Raw genomic sequence first — 24,534 nt, forward strand, 5'->3', positions numbered from 1 at the left:
AGCCCCTAACATCTACTACAAATGTTTAATGGTCTGGAAGACATATTTATAAAAATCTGCTAAAAGCTGATGTGCTGACTACATGCAGAGTACAAAAAGTATCAGGGAAAGATACCGTCTTAAATTTCTGATATGACTTATTAAAATATAACAAATTCAAAGATCATACCAATAGTCATAGCTCTCATCCCAGTTATCAAAATGAACCAGGAAACGATTGTCCACCATGTCTGTTACCGTAGCAACACAGATGAATGTCGGATTTTTTTTGTCTACAGCTTCAAGCTTCATTCCCACTCGAAATCCCGATGGAATAACTGTCTACTCAAACAGAAAGTTTAAATTAAAGGTTAATAACACACACTACATCCCAAAACCTCCCCAGAGTCCACAATCAATACATACATTGTCATTTAAAAATTTACCATCATTTAAAAATTTACCAATTAGCTGGCCAACAATGCAGCAACAGCCCAATTAGCTTACATGAAAGATGCTCAAACATAGATACAGACTCTGAGATCATGGTTTATGAAACAAAAATTTCTGAGCATGTTGCAAAATTTGTAGACTTTGGTTTAGACAGACACTACCTCTGACAGCTTTCTCCTAGTCCCATAAAATGATAAAAATAGTATGATGCCAGTTCATGATACAGGCAGGATAGACAAACGGGATAAAATGTTGGCTAAAAGGAAGATTAAAAACCAGCCAAGAGAAACTGTTGCTTATGCCTAATAACGATTAAAAGTTATTCCATGTTTTGGTCAATAGTCTTAGTCTGAGAAGGAGAGAAGCAGGCTTAAATCCAGTGGTGCCACAAAAGTATAAACAATCTTATAAAATTTAGGGAGGATTCATGGGAAAATATGCAAAGAACTGAGGCCAGGAGCAGAGAAGCCAGGTTGGATAGCAGTGGGGGACGGACAGGAGCTGAGGTGGGGTAGGAGCAGAAAGGGACAGGGAGAGACTGGAAGGGAACAAGGAACAGAGAAAAGGGAACGGGGATGTAGTGGAAGGGCCTGGGGGAGGAAGGTTTGGAGGGGAACAGGAGTCAGTCAGTGATGGGAGGGGACAGGCAGGATCTGGGGGATAGCAGCAGCTTGTGGGATGGGTTAGGAGCAGATGGGGACAGAGAGAGGCTGGGGTGACAGAGGCAGAAGGGTCTATAGCTACTAGACACACTCCCCTACAGAACCTAGAATTTAACCAATTATTCCTGAGTCTCAACACTCCTTTTTTGTGTGTATCTTATCTCCCTCTAGTGGCAGATCCACACAGATGCTAACAGCCTTCCACTGCTACCAGCTACTCTGTTAGCTTAAGTGGAAAGGAAGGCTATTCCAGTGGTTAGAGGACTGGCTTAGGATGTGAAGACCCAGGTTCAATTACCTCCTCCACCACAGACTTCTTGTGAGACCTTGGGCAAGTCACTTAAACACTCTGTGGCTCAGCTCCCCATCTGTGGGTAATAATGCTTTCCCTACCTCACAGGGATGTTGTAAGGATTAATACATTGAGAGATTATAAAACAGTTTGAGGGCTACTGATAAAAAAGCGTTATATAAGAAATTATTATTTCACATGATGAAACTTTTGGGGTTTTTTCAGTTTAAAAAACGTAGGAAATACATTTAAAAATGTAAAAAGAATGTGAATAATGCAAAGTCAAATACTCAAAAGTTAGGAAATATCCAGATTTAAGGTGGACCGTTCATCCTGTGCACAGAATGAGGCACAGGACCTGTGGAAAAAAAAGTGTTTATTCATATAATTAAGGACTGTAGCATAATGCAGATGCAGATGGGGGCTTAATTAAGATTAAACAGATAACCTTACTTCTAGTATTTCCTAACTTGAGTGCTTGACCTTGCAACCTTAAAGTTCTTTTAACACAATTTTTATATTATTATATATATATATATATATATAATGCTTAATATATATATTAAATATATATATTTAATTCATGTGGATTTCAGAGGTGAATTTTAATACAGATTAATCATTTATCAAACCTTAAGGAAAAAATTATTTACAGGATTTCCAAAATCTCCTGTCACTGAAATGATACAAATGAACCGGCTAGCAACTTTCTGCAGCAATGAAGAAGCGGCAAATGAAGAATACTTACCGTGTTCTGGTTTTCAAACAAAGATTTAGGAGCAGCTTGAGCCTTACATGTTTTAAGATATGAGGGCCAGTTAAACTCCTCTTCTTCATATCCTAAAAGGTTTCCACAAAAAAGTGAAACAGAAGAAAATATGCATGAGACACAGGGTTGATTATGGCAATCATAATCTTCTATAAAATTATTTTTTCAGCAATTCATTTTTCATCTAGTCCCAAATCATTCAATTCCAGAATTTCACAAATGGAAAAAATAAATTAAATGGTTTTAAATTCTTTAAACATTAAATAATAATATTATAAGTATCTTCTATAGTAAAACTATTAATATTTAGGGCCTGTTTCTTTGCTACATTACTCCAGTTTTATCCCAAGGTAACGCTGATGATTTCAATGATTTCTATTTTTATTTGGCACCTGGTAATTCAGAGAGGAATCAGTAATCCTTCCCTGCTACCAGTTAGCTAAGCTTATTTATCACAAAGACCAGCTTTCGTTTTAGTATCTGAACAAAATTTTATGATGACCTGAGTGTCTATTTTTCCTCCTGATCTGAAATTGATCAGCTTCTCATCTTTTTCCAGGACTGAAGTTTTGACTGTTCCCAATCTTCATACAGGAGGAAAGATGGTCTTGTGGCTCAGGCTCTGGATTGGGACTCAGGAGATTTGGGTTCAATTCCTAGTTCTCCCACAGGTGATCTGAGGCAAACTTTCTCTGTGCCTCTATTCCCTATATGCAGAATAGGGATAATACTACCTCCTTTCTTCCACACTTTGTCTGTAGTGTTTATTTGTATCGTAAGCTCTTTAGGACTGGGACTGTCCCTTACTATGTGTATATATAAAAAAAAAAAACACTTTGGTACAATGAGGCCTGAGTTTTGGTTGAGGCCAATAGCTATTACTGTAATACAAATAAATAACAATACTGAGAAAAATGTTTTAAGGAAACAAGCAATTATCAGAACATGAACATTCAACATTGTTTATCAGTAGGGACAACCACCATTTTTTCAAGAATGCAGCTATTTTGTTTTGCTTCTGTGTTTCAACAAACATTTCTTAGTATAATTTCCCCTTTTTCACTCAGTTTCCTTTAGAAGAAAATTTAACAGAAAATAATGTAACTCACAGGAAAAGTCTATTTATATTCCCGGTCACTAAAAAAAAGGCAACAAAGATTACTAATATGCATAGTTACATATCTTCCTTTGTTTCCCTGTTGTATAGTCGTATAAAGCCATTTCAAGATATTGCATAAAAGTCAGGGGTAGTTAATTATTTTCTGTTAAGGTCCACATTTCTTGGTCAAAGTACAGTCAAGGTCCAGACTTCAAAGACAATAATTTAAAAAACAACAACAATGATGATAAGCAAATAAAACGATTTTGGGGGCTGTTCAAAAGCATCTGGCGGTCCGGATTTGGCCCACGGTCCTCATATTGACTACCCCCGGCATAGATGTTACGGATATATAAACCAAGCTTAGCCATACTGTCAATCATTTACCACACAATATATCCCCCTTCTGAGTGCTATTTAAAACATACCAGGAGAAAATAATTGTGTTTAACCTTTTGGGACCCTCTTATTTTGTGAAGCACTGTAAGAAAATTATTGAGCAGCCCCTTCTTCCTTTTAAACCTCCCCTCCCCTCACAGTTTTAATTGTAAATATTAGCTAAAATTAAATTAACTGCAAAAAACAAATATAACTAACCCCCTTTCTCTGGGTCCATGGGGGCCTCTTGTATTAAGCAGAGGAGCTGTAGGCGCACTCCTATATGCAAACCAGCTGACCAAATTACCCCTTAGAGGGGCCACAAAAACACAAGACTTTATTTTTCCCACAGTGGGTACTCCATAGTGCTTAATAAATAATGCCACTGGCTTAATTACTTGCCAGACAACATATACACACACAACTGACATCAGTACTACCAGAAAGTGCCCAACTCATTAACTAAAAACTAGACTCCAATATCTTATTATAATACTTGTAATACTCTAAAATGTTTCTTCTTTCTACAGGTTTGTTTTCAGCCCTCAGTGATTATTTGAACATTGTTGTTATGTGAATTTTCTTGTTTTTAATCATCTCTTGCTGAAATTTCATTACCAAGTTTGTTTGAAATTACATCATTATTAGGGCTAATATTTACTAAATGTATTTTAAATCTGCAAATATATCACATACATTGTTTTAATATGGTCTTTAAAAAGGGTGATAGCATATATGAGACTTAATTTTAAAACACTGTTACCTTAGGTGCTTTCATTTAAGTTGGCTTAGTAACACTGGTTTATTTTGTTTTATAACACAAACATTACACCTTTGCATAATTTAATTTTCACAATAAAGTATCAGAATGGGGAAATTCTCTCTTCGCTGTGAATTTTCATGTTAGGCCCCTCCATGCCTGACAGTTTTCAAAATGGGTGTTTCCTGTTTCATTTGCAAAGAGTGACGATGAATGCAGGTTAAGCTGAACAACTGGAACTCTGTTAAACCCTAGGCACTGCTCTGTCCATGTTCTAAGTTGCTTCCAACTTAACTTCCTGCATTCCCTATTTTCTTGGTGTCCCATCAATAACAATCTCTCCAAGGAACATGGGCCCCCTGACTCCAGTTCCACTGATCATGATGCATCTTCCCTATTTTACAAACATTTTAATATAAACACTGGAAACAAACAGATGCCCAGCCCCCTCACCGCACATTCCTTTAGCCAAAGGTGTTGGCATAAGTGACTGGCTGCTCCTGCAAAAAAGCTACACCCAATCCCTGTTTCAATGCATCACACAGGAGTGTCAGTGGCTCTCCTGGCTGACAGTACTTAAGGACAGGGGCATATGTTATTTGTTTCAGCATGTCAAATGTTTGCCCAATCCCACTCAACATGCTGCCTTCTGAGCTACTGAAGCCAGGTGTGGACAGAACTTAGACAAAAAAATTTATCACTCTTATTGAGTGCTGAATACCCCATTCACATCCACTGGAGATGGCATGTTTCTGCTTTGATCTGCTTTCAGCTCTTTGTGTGCGTAGATGTCCAACATATGTCACCTCACACTGATTAACATATTTTGTTGGTTGAGTTTTATATTCTCGTCCCTGCATCATTGTAGAAAAGCTTGTAGCTTTCGGTCATGGTATCATTCAGTTTTTGTATTGTTGTTCCCTTCATCTCCAGTGAAGATATCTCAAATTATTTTCACTCCAGGCAATCCCTCCAGCACTTGGGGGAGTCTTTTCTGGCACACCTCCTGTGCTGGCCTTATGCCCATTGGCATGCACAGCCATCTGTAGCAACCAAATGGTGCTGCAAAGGTTGTCAGCATGCTGGACATTTTATTCTGACTTATGTGCCAAAACCTGTTCCTCACATCACAGACTGTAAAAATTCTGGTTCTGGAAAGTTCTGGCAAGATGTCATCAACAGTGGCCAGTGGATATGGCATCTTTTCAATGTCCTGTTCAGCGGCTTCGGGTCTGTGCAGATGTGTAATTTGCTTGATAGCTTCTTTACTACCATGCTGCTTACCCAGGCTGTTCTGTCTCTACAGATGCTCTGAAACCCCTGCTATGCAGACTTTCGAGTTCCTTGCATACTCAATTACACAGTGTCACTGTAATTTTCTTTCATGATAAGTGCATAGGTTCCACTCTGATGCACCCATCCTTTGATGCACCTGTCATCTTTGAAAACATCCCCATGTGCTTTTAAAATTGTCTCCATTGTCCGTGGGACTCCCATTTTTGCTTCCTGCATGGCAACTATAAAATTCGGATGTTGCACCCTGACTAGGTCCATGGGTTATATGGCTGTATTCACCAAGAGGAGGCTGCTGTGCTTACTATCCTCCAACACAAACTTTAGTTGGTACCATCTGCTATTCTTCACAGTAGTTACTATGAGATCATATCTTCCTCTGGGCTGCATTATGCTCTCACTGTACATTATTGGCTTGCAACTGCTTTTTGTAATGGTGTGTTAAATTCCAGTTCACCCTGAAGAGTTACATTGCAGGAGGTACTGCTATCCAACTGAAATTGCACAAGGCTTTCCCCATTTAACACTGTTACATTCACAGGAGATTGGTATTGTCCATGGTTGCTTTCCTGTCCCAACAGCCTGAACCTGATATTGTCTCTGACTCAATGACAGAATCATAAGTCATCACCGTTATCTGATGTGCCATCCCCTTCATGTACAAGTCTGACTCAATCTTTCTGAGATCTGCTTCTGCTCTTGTACAAACTGCTAAAATAGTTCAACTTACCACATTCCTTGCAATGCTGTCATAGTGTGGGATACTTCTTTACCCACTCACGCTGCCTCCCACAGTAAATGCAGCTATCGGTATGGAACCATGGCCACTTGCCCAACTTTGTTGTTGTCTCACTTCATGTACTTCTGGGCGTGTTGTGCCTCCCTAAGGTTTTCATCCTCTCTTGAGGTTTTCACTGCATGCCCCATGTCTCAGCGTCTGTCTAATGTGAGATTGCCTTCCTGGAGCTGCCACTCATATGGGTGGTGACCCAAGCGCCACAGACTATCCTGTCCCAAATTAAGGAGTCTTGTCAAGTCCCCAGAATTGCATGTAGCAGCCAGTGTGAATAAGGGAGTAACATAGGGTCTATCCCCTCCCCTTGGCATTGATCTCTAGCAGAAAAACCTGTTTTATTCCAGTTTTGTTCTGCTTTGGGGAGGCAACAGGTCTCCAGAGTTACTAAGACTGCTGTGAGGCTGTAGGCAGTGGTGAGCTTCACAGTGGTGCAAACACCTCTCTGCCTTCTTCCCCAATAAGGTAACATAACGGTTTTACTTTCCTGCTGTTCCTGTCCTCCTGCATGGCCAGGTCTGTGCACAGCTCCAACTCCTTGCACTGGGTCCATTGCTGGGCTAGGTTTGCATCTGCAAAATCCAGGGCTCTGGGGAGCTTCAGACTGACTTCCCTGGCTCACACTGCCAACTGCTGCACTGCAGAGAACTCACAGCTCTGACACTGACACCATGTTTCATTAGCATGGAGTGAAGCTGAATGTAGGTTAATTCAAATAAGTTGAACTTTATTAAACCCTTTGCCATGTAGCCACACTGCTTCCAGTCCAGCTCCCCATGTTCCTGGTTTTCTTGGTGTCCTCTCCATAACAGCCCTTCCAGGGAACATTTGCCCTCTCTCCGACTCCAGTTCCAGTGATCATGGTACACCTGCCTCCATGGCAACTGGCAGCAACCATATCTTGCTGTGAGGCTGGACTTAGGGCTGCTACTCAGGAAGAGATCTACAGAATGATAGCTTCCAAAGCTGTAAAGTACTAATGACATCAATGTTTACAAGTGCCATTCAACTCAAACCATTTGCAGCAGAGCCTTGACATGAAATCTAGGGATTTCCTGGAGGTAACTCTTTTCCCTCTCAAGCTCCTTAACAAGTAAGCCACAAAAATAACCCTGGACATAATGAAATCCTCTGAGGAAGGTTCAGACCTGTCTGACCCGGGGAATCTGAGAATGAAAATTCACAAGTGTAAGCCAAATGTTCTCCCTCTCAGTTCTCTCCATGTCAGACATTCTTCAAAGACCTTCCCCTAAACGCTGGCCGGGAAGAGGAATTTCTTCCTCCGGGTTGCTATGGGGAAATCTTCCCTTCATCTGAAATTCAGGAAGCAACAGCAAAACTTTCCTACTTGCTCTGCAACCTATGTCTGGAGAAGAGGTGGGGGAGGAAGGAGGTTATTTTGGGGGAAAACAAAACAAAAAAAACCCGAACCTTACTCTCAGTTCCATTCCACTGATTCTGCTCTGTTTCAGTTAAAGGATCTTCTATAGGCCTGCTCAATTGTCTCAGCCTGGACCTCACCCACATGCCAGCTGAGAGCTGGGTTCTCTGTAGCCTAATCAAGACTCTGGGCATGAACCTCGCCCACATGTTGGGTGTGAGTTGGGTTCACTGCAGCCTGCTCAACAGGGTTACCTCCAAGAAATCCTGGTTGGAAAATTTTTTGACAAAACCTTTTTCACCGGAAGAATGCCAATTCATTGAGATTTCCAGGATATAATTTCTGGTCAAAACCAGAGAGAGAACCCACCCATGAATATCCAATAGCCCAATGATTAGGACACTCACCTGAGAAGTGGGAAACCTGGCTTGAAGTCCCTACTCCAAACCAGCAGAACTGGAACTTAAACCTGGGTCTCCCACATTCCTGGTCAGTACCCTAACTACAGGGCTATTGGCTATTCTGGGGTGGGGAAGTCTCGCTCACTAATTTTGCACAAAATTGTTTGAAAGGTCTCGGTTTCATTCCGATGTGGAATAAAAACAATTTTCAAACATTTGAAATTTTTCATGAAAAACTGAATTCTTGTTTTCCAGCCAGCCGTACTTCTCAACTGTTAGCACTGAACATCACTCGATATCTGGGAGCTGGGTTCCTGTGGCCTGCTGTCTTTGTTGCCATGGAGATAGAGAGGCCAACTCTGAAGACTGACATGGAGGGGACTGAGAATAAACTGTTCATTCCACTTCATTAAAGATACAAACATGCAGCAGCAGACTTAAACAACACCATACCCTCACCCCAAAGCCCACTCGTTCCTAAACTCCCAGCAGAAAGGATGGACTTTGCAGCATGCCCAAATATTAACAAGTTAGGGCTGTGGTACACAAAGGTGGAGTGAATTCATGAGTCCAAAACTTTTCCTGGAGAATACCCTGCTTGCAGCACCCCATCCCTTTAAATTCAGCATGGTTCAGCTCAAGCTCCTCCACTGGCAGTATTACAGAGAGAGAGAGAGAGAGAGACAGGCAATTATCCAGGTAACCAGGTTCCAAACCACTTATTGATTATCCAATAAACCCAACACTTTGTATTATACCTGGAAAAATACTGGCTGCCAGTGCAGATCCTAGAGCATTGGTGTAATGCAACACCTGTGCAATATTGTACTTAAGCAAGATGCCACATACTGCACCACCTTTAATGTTTGTGTGGTCTCAACAAATAGCCTAACACGCAGAACGTTACCATAATCTAATCAAACTTCAAAATAGGGTTAGTCCACTTAGTTCTTGATTCATGATCTTTACTGGACTCCAAAAAAAGACAAAAAGACAAAAATAAACCAAAAACCCAACAACCCAAAACAGAAACACATATCAGAGATAAATACTGGTGGTGTACCATGGAAAACAGTGGCATATTGTACATACTTTGGAATTTTGTAGCACTACAGAAATACTGGGAAAAATACACAAGTTGTGGATGAACTATTGGAACAAAATGAAATATCTTCACTGGTCAACTCTCCCGACTATAATTCTACCTCTTATAATCAGAAATTCCTGAATATTCTTTTTTCATGTGCAATTTCATGTCTTACATGACAATGGAAATCAGACAAGGTTTTCACAGTATATGCATGGGCTCCAGAAGCCTCAGTGTGCCGCCTATGATGAAAAGGCTTAACACTGAAAAAAAAAAAAATCACACCACTTTGGAATCCTTGGGCTAGACAAAATGTTATAAAACAGATTGTTTCTTTCACTCTACATTCTTGGGCCCTGATACTCAAAAGACACACACAAATACTTATCCCTGTGCACTGAGAGTAGTCCCACAATAGTCAGTAGAACTACTGATGGTATGTAAAATTTAAAATGTCGGTCTGTCTTTACAAGGTCATCAGGGCCTTTGCAAAAATCGAAGTTCTGCCAGATGGAGGAAGAATCTCTATGATAGTTCCTGCATGTATTAAAAAGAAGTGGTTTTTTTAAAATGATTTTTCCATGTTTGCCATCTGACCAGGAATAGCTATATTGCCAGGATGATCTGGGTCTCTCTCATCTAATAATTTCCAGACCATTGCAGGGGCTGGAACACTTTGGTCTAATTTCAGTTGTTGGGTTTAGTATACGGGTGCTGGTTGGTGTTGGTGGCCTGGGATACAGAGGAGGGCCGAGTAGAGTGTGTTTTGGGGGGGGGTATGCTATTATTTATGTCTGCTGCTGCATATTTGTACCTTTAATAAAGTAGAATGAACAGTTTATTCTCAGTCTATGGCAGTCTTTGCAGTGTGCCTTCCATCTCCATGGCAACAAAGACAGCAGGCCACAGGAACCCAGCTCCCAGCCTTAAACTCTATGACTATGATCACCTGAGTCCCAGGAAGTCCAGGTGCAGACAAGGTCTGCAAGGTTAGATGCTTTCATTAAGGTAGGGTTTCTAAAATTTGGATGGAATCCTACTTGGAAGGGTTATAAGTGGCTGCAGGAGCTGAAGTCCAGCTGAAAGGCATAAAAAGAAAACAAAGAAAGGCTGGGCTAAGGTAAGTGTAGTGGGGCGTCTGCCCAACCCCCACGCTAGAGGGGGCTGCAGCAGGCCAGTGCGCCTGCGCAGACCAGCAGCCAATAAGAAAAGGGCTTACTAGGGGCCAATCAGAGCCAAATTGGAGACAGCCAATCAGGGCTCAGCTTGGCCCTATATAAAGGCTGCCCAGGAAGGGAGCAGGCAGTCTGTCCCAGACCTTTGACAGGGGAAGGTCTGTCTCCAGAGCGGGGAGACTAGCACCGCGGACAGCGCAGTGCTGGCCAGGCTTGGGGAGCAGAAGGGAGCTCTAGCCCGTAGCCTGCCAGGCTGCAAGCCCTGAAGGAAAGGGCCTACCGGGTGCAAGGGGCCGTAGGGGAAGCGGCCCAGGGAAGTGGACAGATGAGGGGAGAGGAGGAGGACAGCAAGGCTGCCGCCAGAGGGTCCCTGGGTTGGGACCCAGAGTAGAGGGCGGGCCTGGGTCCCCCCTTGTCCTCCTTGCCGTACACCCGGCCATTGGCCGAGGGGAGCGGCCATCACAGACTACGCCAGATCCCTGACAGGAGGGATTAGACTTTGGGGGTGTGGTTGGACATGGTAGCTGGGGCATAGAAAGACTGCTGATCGATCACACACACACACACACCCCGGAAGGGGGTGTGGATGGACTAAGGGGGCACTGCCGGAGGGCAGTGATCCTGAAGAGGACGCCACGAGCTGGAGAGCAACCAAGGGCGAGACAACGGGCGGGACACCACCGGGAGAGGGCGCTCCATTGGACTGAGCTAATACCTGGAGATAACCAGCAGGATGCGCTGCGGTGGTGAGTCCCAACCCTGTCACAGTAAGCAAAAGCATTGACTCAAACTGTGACAATGCTGTGGACTTAACTGATCTCACACCAGTATAAATCAGAAGTACCTCCACTGAAGTCAACAGAATTATGCAGCAATAAAACTAGTGTAAATCAAGCCTCATGAGGATCTCTTTCACCTCAGGAAAAAAAAAAAGGGAGGCCTTTTATCTGGGTCTATTCATATTCCAGAAAGGGGTTATTGTACTTTTTTGTATTATGGGAGCTACTGTCACTGACACAGAGAGACCCTACAAGGCGACCGCAGTAACAACCTTCTCAACTCCTTTAGAAACATGCATTAGATCTACACCATCATATGAAATGGTGCAGGTTCAATTTCATGTCATGTTCCTTTGCTACCAGAGCCAGCAGAGGCCATCAGTGCTATTGAAGCAGCACACTCAGCTCCCTTGTGAATGGGGAATAATTACTCCCTCCACAGCAGCACTGGAAGCTAAGCTCAGCCTAGCAACTGCTGTGAAGTAGGGCAAACTCTTACAGGGAAGTAAGAGCATATCAGAATTAAGGATAAGACAGGGAATAAGTTAACAGTCTTATTCAGGAGAAGATTTGGAAAGGAGTGAACTCATCTGGCCAGGAAAAGAAGAGATCCAATGGACCATATGACAAGGAAGAGAAGCAATCCTAGGATAGAATGAAGCAAGCCAGCTCAAGGGAAGAGCCCAGATTGTATTTGCTAGCCCTGGAGAGAAGTGCAGTAGCACAATCCCTGTTATCCCAAAGAGCTGGGATGTCTTGGGGACAGTAGAACCACACTGCACTGTATATTGATGAACCCCTTCTAATAGATGTAGTTATACAGAGGGGTGTTAATGATAGGCTGCAGTTTTCCCCAGTTAAAAGCCACTACATGAGGCCTTAAGAGCAGTGCAAAAATAATTAAAAAAATAAAAATAAAAAAATAAAAACCATTTCATGGTACACCAATATAAAAAGCAACAAAAAAATACCTGAACAAATTTTCCCCACAAATGACTTTTATGACTTTTCAGGAAAAAAATGACTCAGATGATGAGATCTTTTATAGCAGCTCTCCTCCAGCAGCAGTATTTTATGACTAAGAAATGAATAAGCCTCCAAAACCAGGGATTTATAAGGGACAAGCTGACAAAACCTCACCAATGAGTACAAAACCTAGTGAATACTGCCAGAACAACAACAGTATTTGAACAACTGGATATGTAACTACCTATTCATTCAGCACATGAAATCCATGACTCCAAGAGGATAGGGGCAGGGAGGAATGGCTTTTGGGAAATATTATAAATAGATTGTGTAAAATTGGTCATTTATTGAAACTAACTGTTCAGGGCTACATTACAACCAAAGAGCATAGAAGTTGCATTGTTGGAAGGCAGTGTGGAGTGCAGCTGCACCAGGGAAGTGATTGAAGGCATTCTGCCTTGTGAGGACACATGGCTAGCCTCCACCTCCCACTTTAAAATAATTAGATATTTAAAATCAAAATAAATAAGCAAATGAATAAGGCACATTTTCAACCAGTACACATCACAGATAAAATACTGCATGTTGTTATTTTGCAGACTGATACCCTTATACTTTATTTCCCCACCAAGATCTGTCACCTCTCATTGTCTTTGTCTCAGACTCTCTCCTCGGGGCAGGGACACTATCTTTATTTGTCTGTACAGCTCCATGTACACTGATGGTGATTTATAAATAACAAAATAATAATGGCTAGCTATGGGGCATATTTAAAAGACACATAGTTGGCCTTCAGCCCTCATTTTGGGCAACCCATTGTAAGTTATTAAAGGGCTTACAAGTTCAAGGCCTTTAAAGTGTACAAGGCAATAAAGACGCTAGTATTCCATTGCAGCCTGTGTGTTTTGCTTTTATTTTGGGGCTAGTTTGGTCTCTTCATCCTCCCATCATGTTCTCTTGATGGTACCCTTTGAATAACTATTCTGATCATTTTGCTTTTTAGTGTCTCTCATGGTTTTACACAAAAGCAGAGTCTTTCCTTCCCTTTGTCTCTTTGTTCTTTCATCTGGCTCCACGGGATCCATTAATGCTTTGCATTTACCTTTCTTCCACCTTTTCACAATGACAGCTATCAGCTCACCAAGCTAATTATCTACAGTCGTAAGATGGAAGCAAAAGAGAAATGAACAGGTGGACTGCCCTTATTGTATTGTGATTTGGAATACAAACCAAGTCATTGCAACAAAAAAGCAGGCGCAACTGTGTGAAAGATAAACAAATCTTTAAATTGAAAGTTAGACAATACCTTTTGGTGGGTGAAGTTTGTGACCTGTTTTCTCACACCATCCAGCTGGATGAATGTCTGAAGAATCAGCATTCACCCAGAAGTCGTAACAATCCAAGTATTCATCAAAATGGAGGCGTATCCTGTAGCCTAAAACCTAAAAACAGTTTGCAAAGTGTACAACTTAGTAAAAGTACACTTGAGCATAATAGTCTCTGTACCTAAATATATTCAATGTGCATTCAACCAACTTTTTATTTTTGTTCATGCCAATAATATAAAAATACTGTAATGCAGTTTAATAAAGGGAAGAACAAAAAGCAAGACTGCAACAGATCTGAGCACCTCTCTGATGAAAACCCCTGTATAAGTGCTAATAATAATAGTATTATTATTCATTCAGAGTATGAGTGGCACTTAACATAGTGCTAAAAGAAAATAGAAACCTGAGAGATATGTCTAGACAACCTCTTTTGAAGGACAGGTCATTATAACAAGGAGATAATGAGGGTCATTATGTAAGAAGAAGTGTAAATGTGAAAGGGGAGATCCCAAAGGACCCTATTCCGCAATAAAAAAAAGTCACCTTAGTGCCTAAGAGAGAAAGAGGAGATGCAGCTCCTCTTCACTGCTGAAGTCTCCTACGTGCTAAATGTCCATACCATCTCCCACAATTTTCTGGGTGCCAAATGCCACTACTATCCTATAACCAGCTGTCAAAGCATCCTGCTTCCCCAGGATATCTTCTACAAGGCAGTCTATTTGTCAAAAGACAAACCAAGCATATTGAGAATTTAGGGGTGGCTTAAAATAAATCAAATTTAATATCAAAATAAGCAACAAAAAGGAATTCATGTACTCATTGCACTATTCTTTTTTATATTTAATTTACTCAAACTTGCCATAACTTAAATGTAACTCAAACTAAAAGAATTTTCAGTTTGCCACATTAGAATTTCACAGTACTCAGGGCACTTTGCCACAGAATTTAGGTCCAGCTTACTACAGAGGACTTAAGGCCTTGGTTATACTGATCTTTGACGTCAGCACATACAGCAAAAGACATGTCAGAAATAGATATTTTCAGAAGGAGGATGTGATTAGCTGTGGAGGGGCTCAGAAATGGGGAAAATAAAAAAATAAAAAAAGAACTAAACTAAACTAGGACTATGGACATATAATCATAGTGGTACAAAATAATGACAGTACACGACAATGAATATCAGGTGTTCCTGTTTCCCCATTCCCTAAATTAAGGAAAAAAAAAAAAAAGAAAAAAAGAAAGAGAGAGAGAGAGAGAGAGAGAGAGAGAGAGAGATAATTCTGTCTCTCTTAAATCACACAATTAAAATCCATAGAACTATTCACAGAGTTAGATACTACCCAATGTAAGTAAAGGTGGCAGAATTAAACCTGTAGTGTAAAATTAGTCTGTGGAACTTGAAGCTACGGTTCAATAAAATAGAAAAATGATTAGATAATGTTATGAATAAGCATAGCATCTGTAGTTGGAATAAAAATTCAAGGGCTATCAATTTTCATGCATCTTTATGTTCTATATTTAAAAGGGGAAATATAAAGATTTCTCCAAAATTACAGAATTATACAGATACTTATGTATCACCATAACACTAAAATATTATGTATTCATATCCATGAACATGTGTAAGTGTTCCTTGATATTTGGATATTGTTTTTAATATGATTTCTGGTACAATTTAATAAAATTTTATGCATTAGGAAAAAATATTCCACATGGTATAGCATTAGGCAATTAGTTGCCTAACAATAGTTTACATCTTTCTCTGAAGAATCTGTCACTATTACTGCTAAATGCAGCACTAAACAGAGCACAGTTCCAGTATAGTATTTACTGTATTCTTAATACACTTCTATTCTCAGCCTCACACTTCATTCAGGTACAGTCCTGGTGCTTACCTCAGCCACAGTGAGAATGCAGTACATTGACTGGTGTTCAGGATCCACTCCTTCCAGTTTCATTCCTACTTTGAATCCATTTTTGCCATATGGGAAGGACTGATACTGGAATGAACAAAAACAGTTTCAATATTTCAAAAGAAATACTTCAAAAGAAAGTTAAAACACTTGTGTAGTGCACAACACGATTGTTATTACTTATCCTTATGCAGGCATCTGCTCAAAATGAAGTCTCAAGTATATTTGGGTAAATTTCAAGCTTTTAAAATCATATAATGGAAAATAGAACTTAGCAAGCCGTGGAAAAACTTGCTGATAGTGCCATCATTAAAGACTTTAAAATGCAGAAAAAATCTGTTAGGAGGAGCTACCGGGAAAACCTCCTCAGAACTGTAGAAAACGCTGTGTTTCATCAACTTTTTTAATTACTTTCTAATTAAAAATACAGTACTGTAAGGTTAATTACTTATTTTGTACAGTGACACCTTCTTGGCAATCACCATTCATGGGATGATCAGATAAAATACTCTGAAATGCCTTTTAGTTTCTACATCTCAGGCCACAAAGATGAGCCACAAAGCAAATACAGAACAGCCTTCATATATAAAGATGGCCTCTCACATGGTAATACTCCCTTTGCTGTGTACAGTAGAGAGAAAATATTGGGCTCTGACTAGCCTCTTTTTCCAGGAGGATTCTGGCAATCAGTAGAGGACTGAGAACATGAGATCATATGAGGATGAAGCCTATGCTGCAGCCTTCAATAAAGGGAAGAGGGCAGAAAGGGCATCTTAGGGAGTCAGGTACCGGCTGCCTATTATATCATGTTCTCTGTGCTCCTGACAAAGTTAGAAGTCAAAGTCATCAGTCCTTAATACTTTAAATTAAAGAAAAAAGCAGAAAAATATTAATAAAATAAGGCAAGAGAGTGAAACTCTAACACCACCTTTTGTAAACTATTAAGATTTTAAGCTACTCAGGTAAGTAAAGTATTTCTTTTGCATTCAGTGCTGTATGAGACATAGTCAGTGGTCAACAATAAATTAAAGAAGTGGGGAAGGGTTTTAACATTTTTAAAATTAGGGTCATGCCCCGACAATATTCCTTCCTACAATGGGTTAGGATATAGGTATTTCTACTCGAGTTGGAATTTACACCTTGCAGCTCCAGTATAGCTCTGATCAAGCAAGTGTGCTACAAACAGAAGAGCAGCCGCCATGGCATGATGAGCTAGCTGCCCAAGTACATAGGTAGGATCATACTCGGGGCATCCAGCCCACCCCGCTACTCGCACATCCATAGCTCCACTTCTACCTTTAATGCGCTAGCTCTATCTAGTGTGGGTACATCTCCTTGAGATGGAAATGACATTTTATGTGCCAGCGTAGACATACACCATAACTGTAATTAATCACGAAGCAGTAAAGTGTACAATCAAAAACATATTATTGCTTGATAGCTCATCTTTAACCACATTCTGTTTTTTATCTGAAGATGTACCATTAAAGCTTCATTAAAAATTGTCATAGAAACTAATAATCAATGTCCAAATCATTCCTCTAGTAAACACAGGCTTTTTCCATTAAAAGATATAACCTATGATCAGATCATACACTTTTCTTTTTAATTCTTCTTTCTGAATCTTAAGAAAATATTACATGCTGTATGTACTGACAAATAAAAGCTATGCTTTAATGACAGCGTTGCAGCACGATACACCCATGTGCCCAAAACCTTAAGAGTAGGGAAATAAGAGGAGGAAATATTAGTGAATTCCTTTCCACCTTCATACTGCCTACAACACGGTATTCAATAACACTCTTCAGTGCTCCATAAGGATCTCCCTTCCATCTCTAACAGACACCCAAAAGCAATACATACAACGTAAGTTTGATGAAGCTGGGGAAACACTAAACTTCACACGCTTTTATATTAGTTATATCAACATAACAGTACATCTGACTGTCATACATTTCATGCATTTGGGAAGTTATTTTGCCTTAAATCACCACTGAGGTCACTGTTTAGGTTTTGCGTTAAAGTGCAAATTTCATGTAGATGGGGTACTTACTTCCAAGAGGTACCAAAAAGCAGTATAAGTGGCATTTTTTTTTAATCATCAGATTTAAATTTGGTAAGTTTATCTTAGCGCACATATTTAGTCACTATGACTAAAGAGTTACGAAATACTCAATAAGCAAACAATCCTGAAGTATAACTGATATTCTAGGAATCAGCATATAAGGGGTAACAACATGCTCAAAGGACAGGCCCCAAAGTGTAAGTCCACACTGGAGCTGGGAGCCTCCCAGCCTGAGTAGACAGATACACACAAGCAGGGCTCGAGCTAGTTCACTAAAAATATCAATGAGGACGTTCCAGCTCAGGCAGAAATTAAGGCTCTGAAGCCCACCTGTCCCACCAGGCTTCAGAGTCCAACATCCAGCCCAATACCCTTACTAGTGTGAGTCTGTCTACCCAGGCTGGGAGGATTGCTCCTAGCTGCAGTGTAGACATATCCAGAATGGCTTAGATTTCTTGTAAAGGGGGAAGAAAGGTGAGAAACACCCTTCCCCAAATAATTCACCAAACACCAATTTTTCCATAGTTGTTATAAACTTTCCAAAATTTCAAATTGTATAGCCAATACATCAAAAATTCTGGAGTTAGCCAAGAATTATAATCCATTTTTTGTGTTACTAAAACTCCAAGTCACAAGATATTCATCATTCTTTCCACTATCAAATTGAAACTCTCACAACCTTAAATACGGGTCAGCTCCTGTTGCACCACAGTAACAGCTAAAGTTTAAAATGTTGTGCATGATTGTAATTATATCATAGATCACCTAAGATACAATTGCATTGGGCTTACTATATTTACATTACCTTTGTCACCAACATTTAAAGATTTTTTGGGCACAAGGAGGCCAGCATAGAGAATGAAAAGAATATAGAGGTTCATGCAGTAGAGACACTGTTTTGACAATCCCATGCGATGTGAGAAGGAATAAAAAAAGAGAAAAAAACTGAAGTGGGGTCATAATACAGGAGAGTTAGAAGTATAAAATAAGAGAGTCAGTTATTTCATTTTACCAGAGCAACCGCTACTTGTTGAAGTTAGAGCTTAGAAAAAGTATCTACAGAAAAGTTGATTAAAGTACTGAGAACAGTAGGATATTCTGCCTTTCCCTAATCCAATGCAAGGAAAAAGAAAAAAAAATATTGCAGGGGCACAACCCTTTTCTCTCTCACACACACACACTCTTCCTATCCCAAACAGCTTACAGTTTAAGTTTAGAAAAAATGCCAAAAGGTGGATGCAAAAAACAGACAGGGTAGTACAAGGTAACAGTCAGACAATTATGATTAGAATAAGTAGCAGCCGCAATCACAGTTTACCAGCTGCCTAGACATTGTCAAGTGTTTTGCAAGCACCACGACTAGAGGTGAGTTTTAAAGAGGGATCTGAAGGAGGACAATGTACTGGCTTTGTGGATTTTTATTGGGAACTTCCTTCCATGCAAAAATGGATGCCATGGGAGAAAGCACTAAGTTGTTTGATGGGAAACTGGACAGATGGGTGACAAAGGTCAGCATAGTTGGCAAAGGAGAAGCAGAAGTTGATATTTTGGCACCCAGCAAGATGAAGCCATGTTGTGTTTGATACAGTGAAAAAGGGGGAGTCACTGGGGGTTGCAAAGTCAGAGCAACAAGCCAAGAAGATGATCTTTGTAACAGACTAGTGAATGGATGTAAGGAGAACAAGGCAGCATCTGGAAAGCCCAAAATGAAGAGACTGCAGAAGTCAAGACATGAGAAAAGGAGGGTCTGGATCAGAGCTTTAGCTGTGTGAACAGAGAGGAAAGTCCAGATCTTGGAAATGTGCAGGAACAAGCAGAGAGATTTGAAAAGGCCTGAATCCCATATTCAGTGTAGATTTCATAGGATAATATCACAGTCAGATTTGTGAGTTATTAATTCACTGAGAAAAGCTGCGCAAAAGGTGACCTATCATCCACACACTCTTCATGATTATTTATGGAAATCTGTTACTTTAATCATTGACAGACTTCCTTTAGAGCAAACCAAGAACTTACAAAAGTCTTTTTATAGTCTGGTTATTCTACCTTACAAATTTACTTCCTTACAAATGTCATGCTAATGGATGATTAACTTGGGTTTCAGAAGAAAACAAACCTCTTTAAAAAGCTTAGTAGGTGCTGCTATAGCCTTTTCTTCCTCCAAATATGAAGCCCAGCACCATGGTTTCTTTCCTTTAGAATATAAAGCTGCGAAGAAACATACAGTGTTAAAATAAATATTTTGGCAAAATGACTGAATTGCTGACTTCTCAAAGAAAGCAAAATCAAAAGAAAAAATTGATGTGTGTTTCAAATTTCTATTTTGTAACATACATGTATTTAATTTCTCAGAACTTACTACAGAAAATCTATTCAAAAACTACTACTCTACTAACGGCCTTATTAATTACTAAGTACTATTTACAGACAAGACTAACTACTATTTACCCTGACAAGAATACAACAGTGAAGCAACACAGCAGTCATTGCAAGCTCTGACTCACAGCCATGTGTGGTTAAGAAGGAACTGGGGAGCGGGCTGGAATGGGCCTGCCCTTTATATCCTCAGTTGGAGGCATGAGGATGCCCAGGGTGCAAGTGCTGCCAAATAGGTACCAATGACCAAAAGTCTCTGGCTTGAGGGCACTGGGAGCTTGTGCACCAACAGTGGACAAGATATATGTGGGCAATCACTCGAAGGGGAAGCAAGAAGCTAACAGTATAGCAAAACCCAGGAACTTTGAAGACAGATGCCTCACAAGCTTTGTCATATAATTGGCACCTCACTTCTGACCTTTGCCTTCTTCACCCCTGCAGCATATATAGCTTGTCATTTTAGATTGTAAGCTCACTGGGACAGGGACAGTTTGTGCAGTGCATAGCACAATGCTGCCCTGATCCTGACTGGGCAATACCACAACAGAAATAACTAGTATCATCAATTATAGTCTAATTATTTTAACATTTATATAATTTAGATCTGCATCATCTACATCTGTTCTGGGCTCCTCCTGAAGAAAACAAGTAATACCCCCAATTATGTGTAAGTGTTGGGAGTACAGAAACTATTTGGGACTAATATAAACTCGATTTTGTTCATTTGCTCATTTTGTGATTTAAGCCATATTTGAACTTAGATCTCTAGATGTGTTATCTAACAATAACATAGATTAAAATTCTCGCTTCTGAATCTAAAAATCAGAACCTTTATTCAAAATCCTTTTGCTGAAACCACACTTCCATTAAATAAACTATAGAAATGTGCACAGATCATTCTGCCAGTGAACAGTAGCATTTCCATCAGCAAACCAGAGTTCCTTTATCATACCAATCACACAGTCTCAGCTTTGGAACAAATGTCTGCATAAACAACACTTAAACTTCATCAGTAAATTACAGTTGTGTCAACGATGGCTCTTCTGCACTCCAGGTGCTTTAGTTCGTTTGCATGGCTCAGCTCCCTGGTGGGTAGCTGAGCTACTTTAGGCTCTCTCTTTGTTAGTGGCCAGGCAGCTGCTGCTAATGGAGGCTCATTCAGTATGGGCTCACAGTCTATCACAAGAACTACCTTGAAGGGCCTTTTGCAGGTTTCTGGTGGTGCATCACTGATATAAAATAACTGCTGATTCTGCTGATTTTCCTAAAAATATCTACCATATTAATGGACTGAAATGACTGCACTCATTTAAAAATATTTTATTGTGCTGCTTTGAGTGGAATACGACCCTTTGGACTGATTGTAGCAATTATTCCTAAACATTTCCATAAATGCATCTAAATTTCGTGCACATACTTAGATTTGGAAGGATTAGATTTTTATCAGTAAATGTCAGTAGACATCAATTTATCTGTATACCTACACAACAAAAAAAGATATTTCAACTGAAAATCGAAATTTGTAGATAGGCAAAATAAGAAAAATGCTGTCTGAGAACTTATTAGTTTGATTTAAGGATATTTACTTTGCATATTTTGACATATGATGTTGACAATTTGTGTTTTGTAGCCCACGAAAGCTTATGCTCAAATAAATTTGTTAGTCTCTAAGGTGCCACAAGTACTCCTGTTCTTTTTGTGGATACAGACTAACACGGCTGCTACTCTGAAACCTGTGTTTTAATGGTTATACGTTTATAACTTTTTAAATCTCACTGTCTACTGTCATTAAATAATTGTCTGACTGCATTGTTATCTGATCCCCCCATAATTTTTCACAATTGTGAAAATTTAACTAAATAAAAATAGAAAAAAATGCTTAAAAATAATTATCCATCAAAATTATAAAAAATAAAAATCAAATTCTGCCAAGCCTACACATATTGTAGTTAAGAAATTACTCTCAGAAGACGCAAAAGTAAACGGTTACTTCTGCTAAATGCACATCCTTGAATGGCTGTAAAAGTGAAAGGAGTAATCCTATTTATCCAGCAAATCAACAGGTCTGCTTCTCATTTACACTAAGGCCCCTTTACACCACTTAGGCGTCACGAAGGAGCCTTAAAATGCATTGCATTGATCCCTACTACAAGCACCTTCACATTGCCAAAGTCATGTAAAGAGGTCTTAGGTTATGCCTACATGGCAACATAAGCCCGCGCCTGAGCTCAGGCTCAAGCCTAGCTTCCCTTGCATCTATGCTGCAATTGCACTAGCCAAGGGCTTGGACCCAGGGTCCCAGGACCCTGCAGGGTTGGAGGGTCTGAGCTCGAGTTAAGCCGAGACCCTATTGCTTTGCAGCGTAGACACAGCTCTACTTGACTCGGGTCCCGGGAGTCAAACAGAAGTATCTCACAATTCCATGGGACAACTTCCTTAATCCGCTCTATCCCACCAATCTGCAATCTACCCAGCTCAGGTCAGCGTTAACCCATTCTCTTCTGATCACTGATTTGCAAGGACACTATCAGAAAGGTCCCTGGGTTTGCAATGGAGAGCGAACTGATCAAGATTTTTTCAAAGCAAGCTGCTTCCTAATAATGTCCAGGGCAGGCAGTGAAGTTTTCCCCACAGTGCACCACAGTCCTAGGACTAGAGCGGCCTCTCTCACAGGGGAGGGGATGCTAGGAACTCTGCGACATGGTTACTTTGAATCGAGTCTGTGCACTGCAGTGTGGATGTCAGAGCCCTAGGTTTGAGCACAGGTTAGAAACATAGGGTTAAAATACAACACAGACATTCAAGCCCAGGGTGCCCTAACATGGGTCAGCTGACTCAAGTCCCATTAAACCTGGGCTTACATTGCAGTGTAGACATGCCCTTAGTGTAGAAGAGAATCAGGCTCCAAGTGTTGGCTACTTTCCTCAAGATTACCTTTAATCCACTAAAAAATATCATAATTGTTATAAAGAATTTAAATGGTAGAATTAGAGACTATAAATCCAGTGCTATAAAATTCGTAGTTCTCCATAGACAGTACATGATCTCCCCTTGCTGCATACATAAACAAATGACGCTTCTGAACCTCCCCCCCCCCCATATTTCAACTTACGTTGCTTTAAAATGGCCATATCACCTTTTCTTTTTCTTCTGGCTCTCTGAGAGACTCTCAGTATCCTCCCTTCATGCTTCTCCTCCTAGATTACAAAATTTAGGAATTTAATAATTTTATTAGTTTTGTAGCCAATTCAAGCTAAAAGAACATATCCATGGTTCTTACGTTTTTTAAAACAGTTATTGTTGTTGCTCTATAATATCAAACTTCAAGCTGTACATTTCTAATGATAAATAAAAAAATAAAATAAAGGAATAGTCCCAGCAAACACTAAGAGCTATGGACAATTCAAAGGACCTTCACACTCGAACTCAAACGCTTTAAAATCAGTTATCATTGTCTGAGCTGTGGAGATTCCAGATCACAGACTCTTCAGAGGCTGATTGAGCTGGAGCCAGCTGGCATTCTCCACTGTTCTCACCTCTTCAAAAATAAATAAATAAATAAATAAATAAATAAATGTTTTTCCTCTAACAATTTTAGCCTTGTCCATATGTCAAACTACTTTCCCCCCCCCCCCAAGTTCCTTATGAAATGTAAACTGACACAGCTCCATTTTACTTATTGTTTGCGCATCAATAGTTTTGCTAATGCCCCACGTAGTTCATGGATTCATTTGAGAGATTGCTGCAGTAGGAAGGCAATGAAGCCGCCTCCTAAGTTTTTCCCATAAGAATGTCATATGGACAATTGCATATTTCCCTCCCATAATCCAAGCAGTTTCTGCCTTTGACTATTCCATAACTCCAAATCTCTCCCTCTGCTATTGCAAGGTATAAAGATTTTCTTGATTGTCGTTAGCAGAATGGTTGTAAGTAAGAAGAACTTTAATTCAAAAAGGGAAACAAAAATTTACCTCCAAATCATAACATATATTAACATAAATAAGACAGCATCAAATAGTAGGCCATATGACATACTATGCTTATGACGGCTGTTCTACTACTTTATATTACATTTTATATAATTTTCATTTTTACTACGACAATAAATGCTCCAAACAACGTTTCATAATGCATAAGGTTAGACCAGTGACAGTTTCTGGCATGTACATCCAACGGACTTCAGAAAATACACATGTAAAGAGGCAGCTAGCTGGAGGTTTATAATCAGCTACAGCACATGTGGTACCCTGGACAAAGGCAAAAATCACCCCCCACCCCCCCTCACCCTCACACATGCCTTTTACATTCTGCTTCTTCTGTATCAAAAATAAATAATTGTGCTGGTATCAAGAAAAGATATGTCAAGCACAGAAGAAATGTTTCTCCTAAATGTCAGCAAATAATTATAAGTAACAACCGTCACTATAAACCAGAGCCTGATAAATTTCTATTACAGAGCAAGCAGGCATAACCCTAGCAGAGACCCATGTGCTCTCCTGAAGGCCAGAAAGCTGTGGGAGTTATTTTACTCATGCTTGGAAACATCAGCAACAGAGCATAGTAAGAACTGCACCACAACAATGCC

General features: G+C 40.0%; 1 protein-coding gene across 4 annotated transcripts in view; it reads right to left on the reverse strand.

Annotated features, from left to right (window-relative positions):
* L3MBTL3 (L3MBTL histone methyl-lysine binding protein 3) overlaps window positions 1–24,534 on the reverse strand; it is a 177,932-nt gene that overhangs the window by 96,142 nt on the left and 57,256 nt on the right. For all 4 annotated transcript variants that reach the window (XM_026649813.2, XM_026649812.2, XM_026649811.2 and 1 more), the window contains 6 exons: window positions 23,062–23,146; window positions 19,690–19,781; window positions 15,491–15,595; window positions 13,574–13,709; window positions 2,135–2,226; window positions 170–321 (listed from right to left, as the gene is read on the reverse strand). In XM_026649813.2, the coding sequence (XP_026505598.1) occupies window positions 170–321; window positions 2,135–2,226; window positions 13,574–13,709; window positions 15,491–15,595; window positions 19,690–19,781; window positions 23,062–23,146 (662 nt within the window). The remainder of the gene's footprint in view (window positions 1–169; window positions 322–2,134; window positions 2,227–13,573; window positions 13,710–15,490; window positions 15,596–19,689; window positions 19,782–23,061; window positions 23,147–24,534) is intronic.

Source organism: Terrapene carolina, unplaced genomic scaffold (assembly GCF_002925995.2).
Source record: "Terrapene carolina triunguis isolate 2854851 unplaced genomic scaffold, T_m_triunguis-2.0 Scaffold85, whole genome shotgun sequence".
Classification (NCBI taxonomy): domain Eukaryota; kingdom Metazoa; phylum Chordata; order Testudines; family Emydidae; genus Terrapene; species Terrapene triunguis.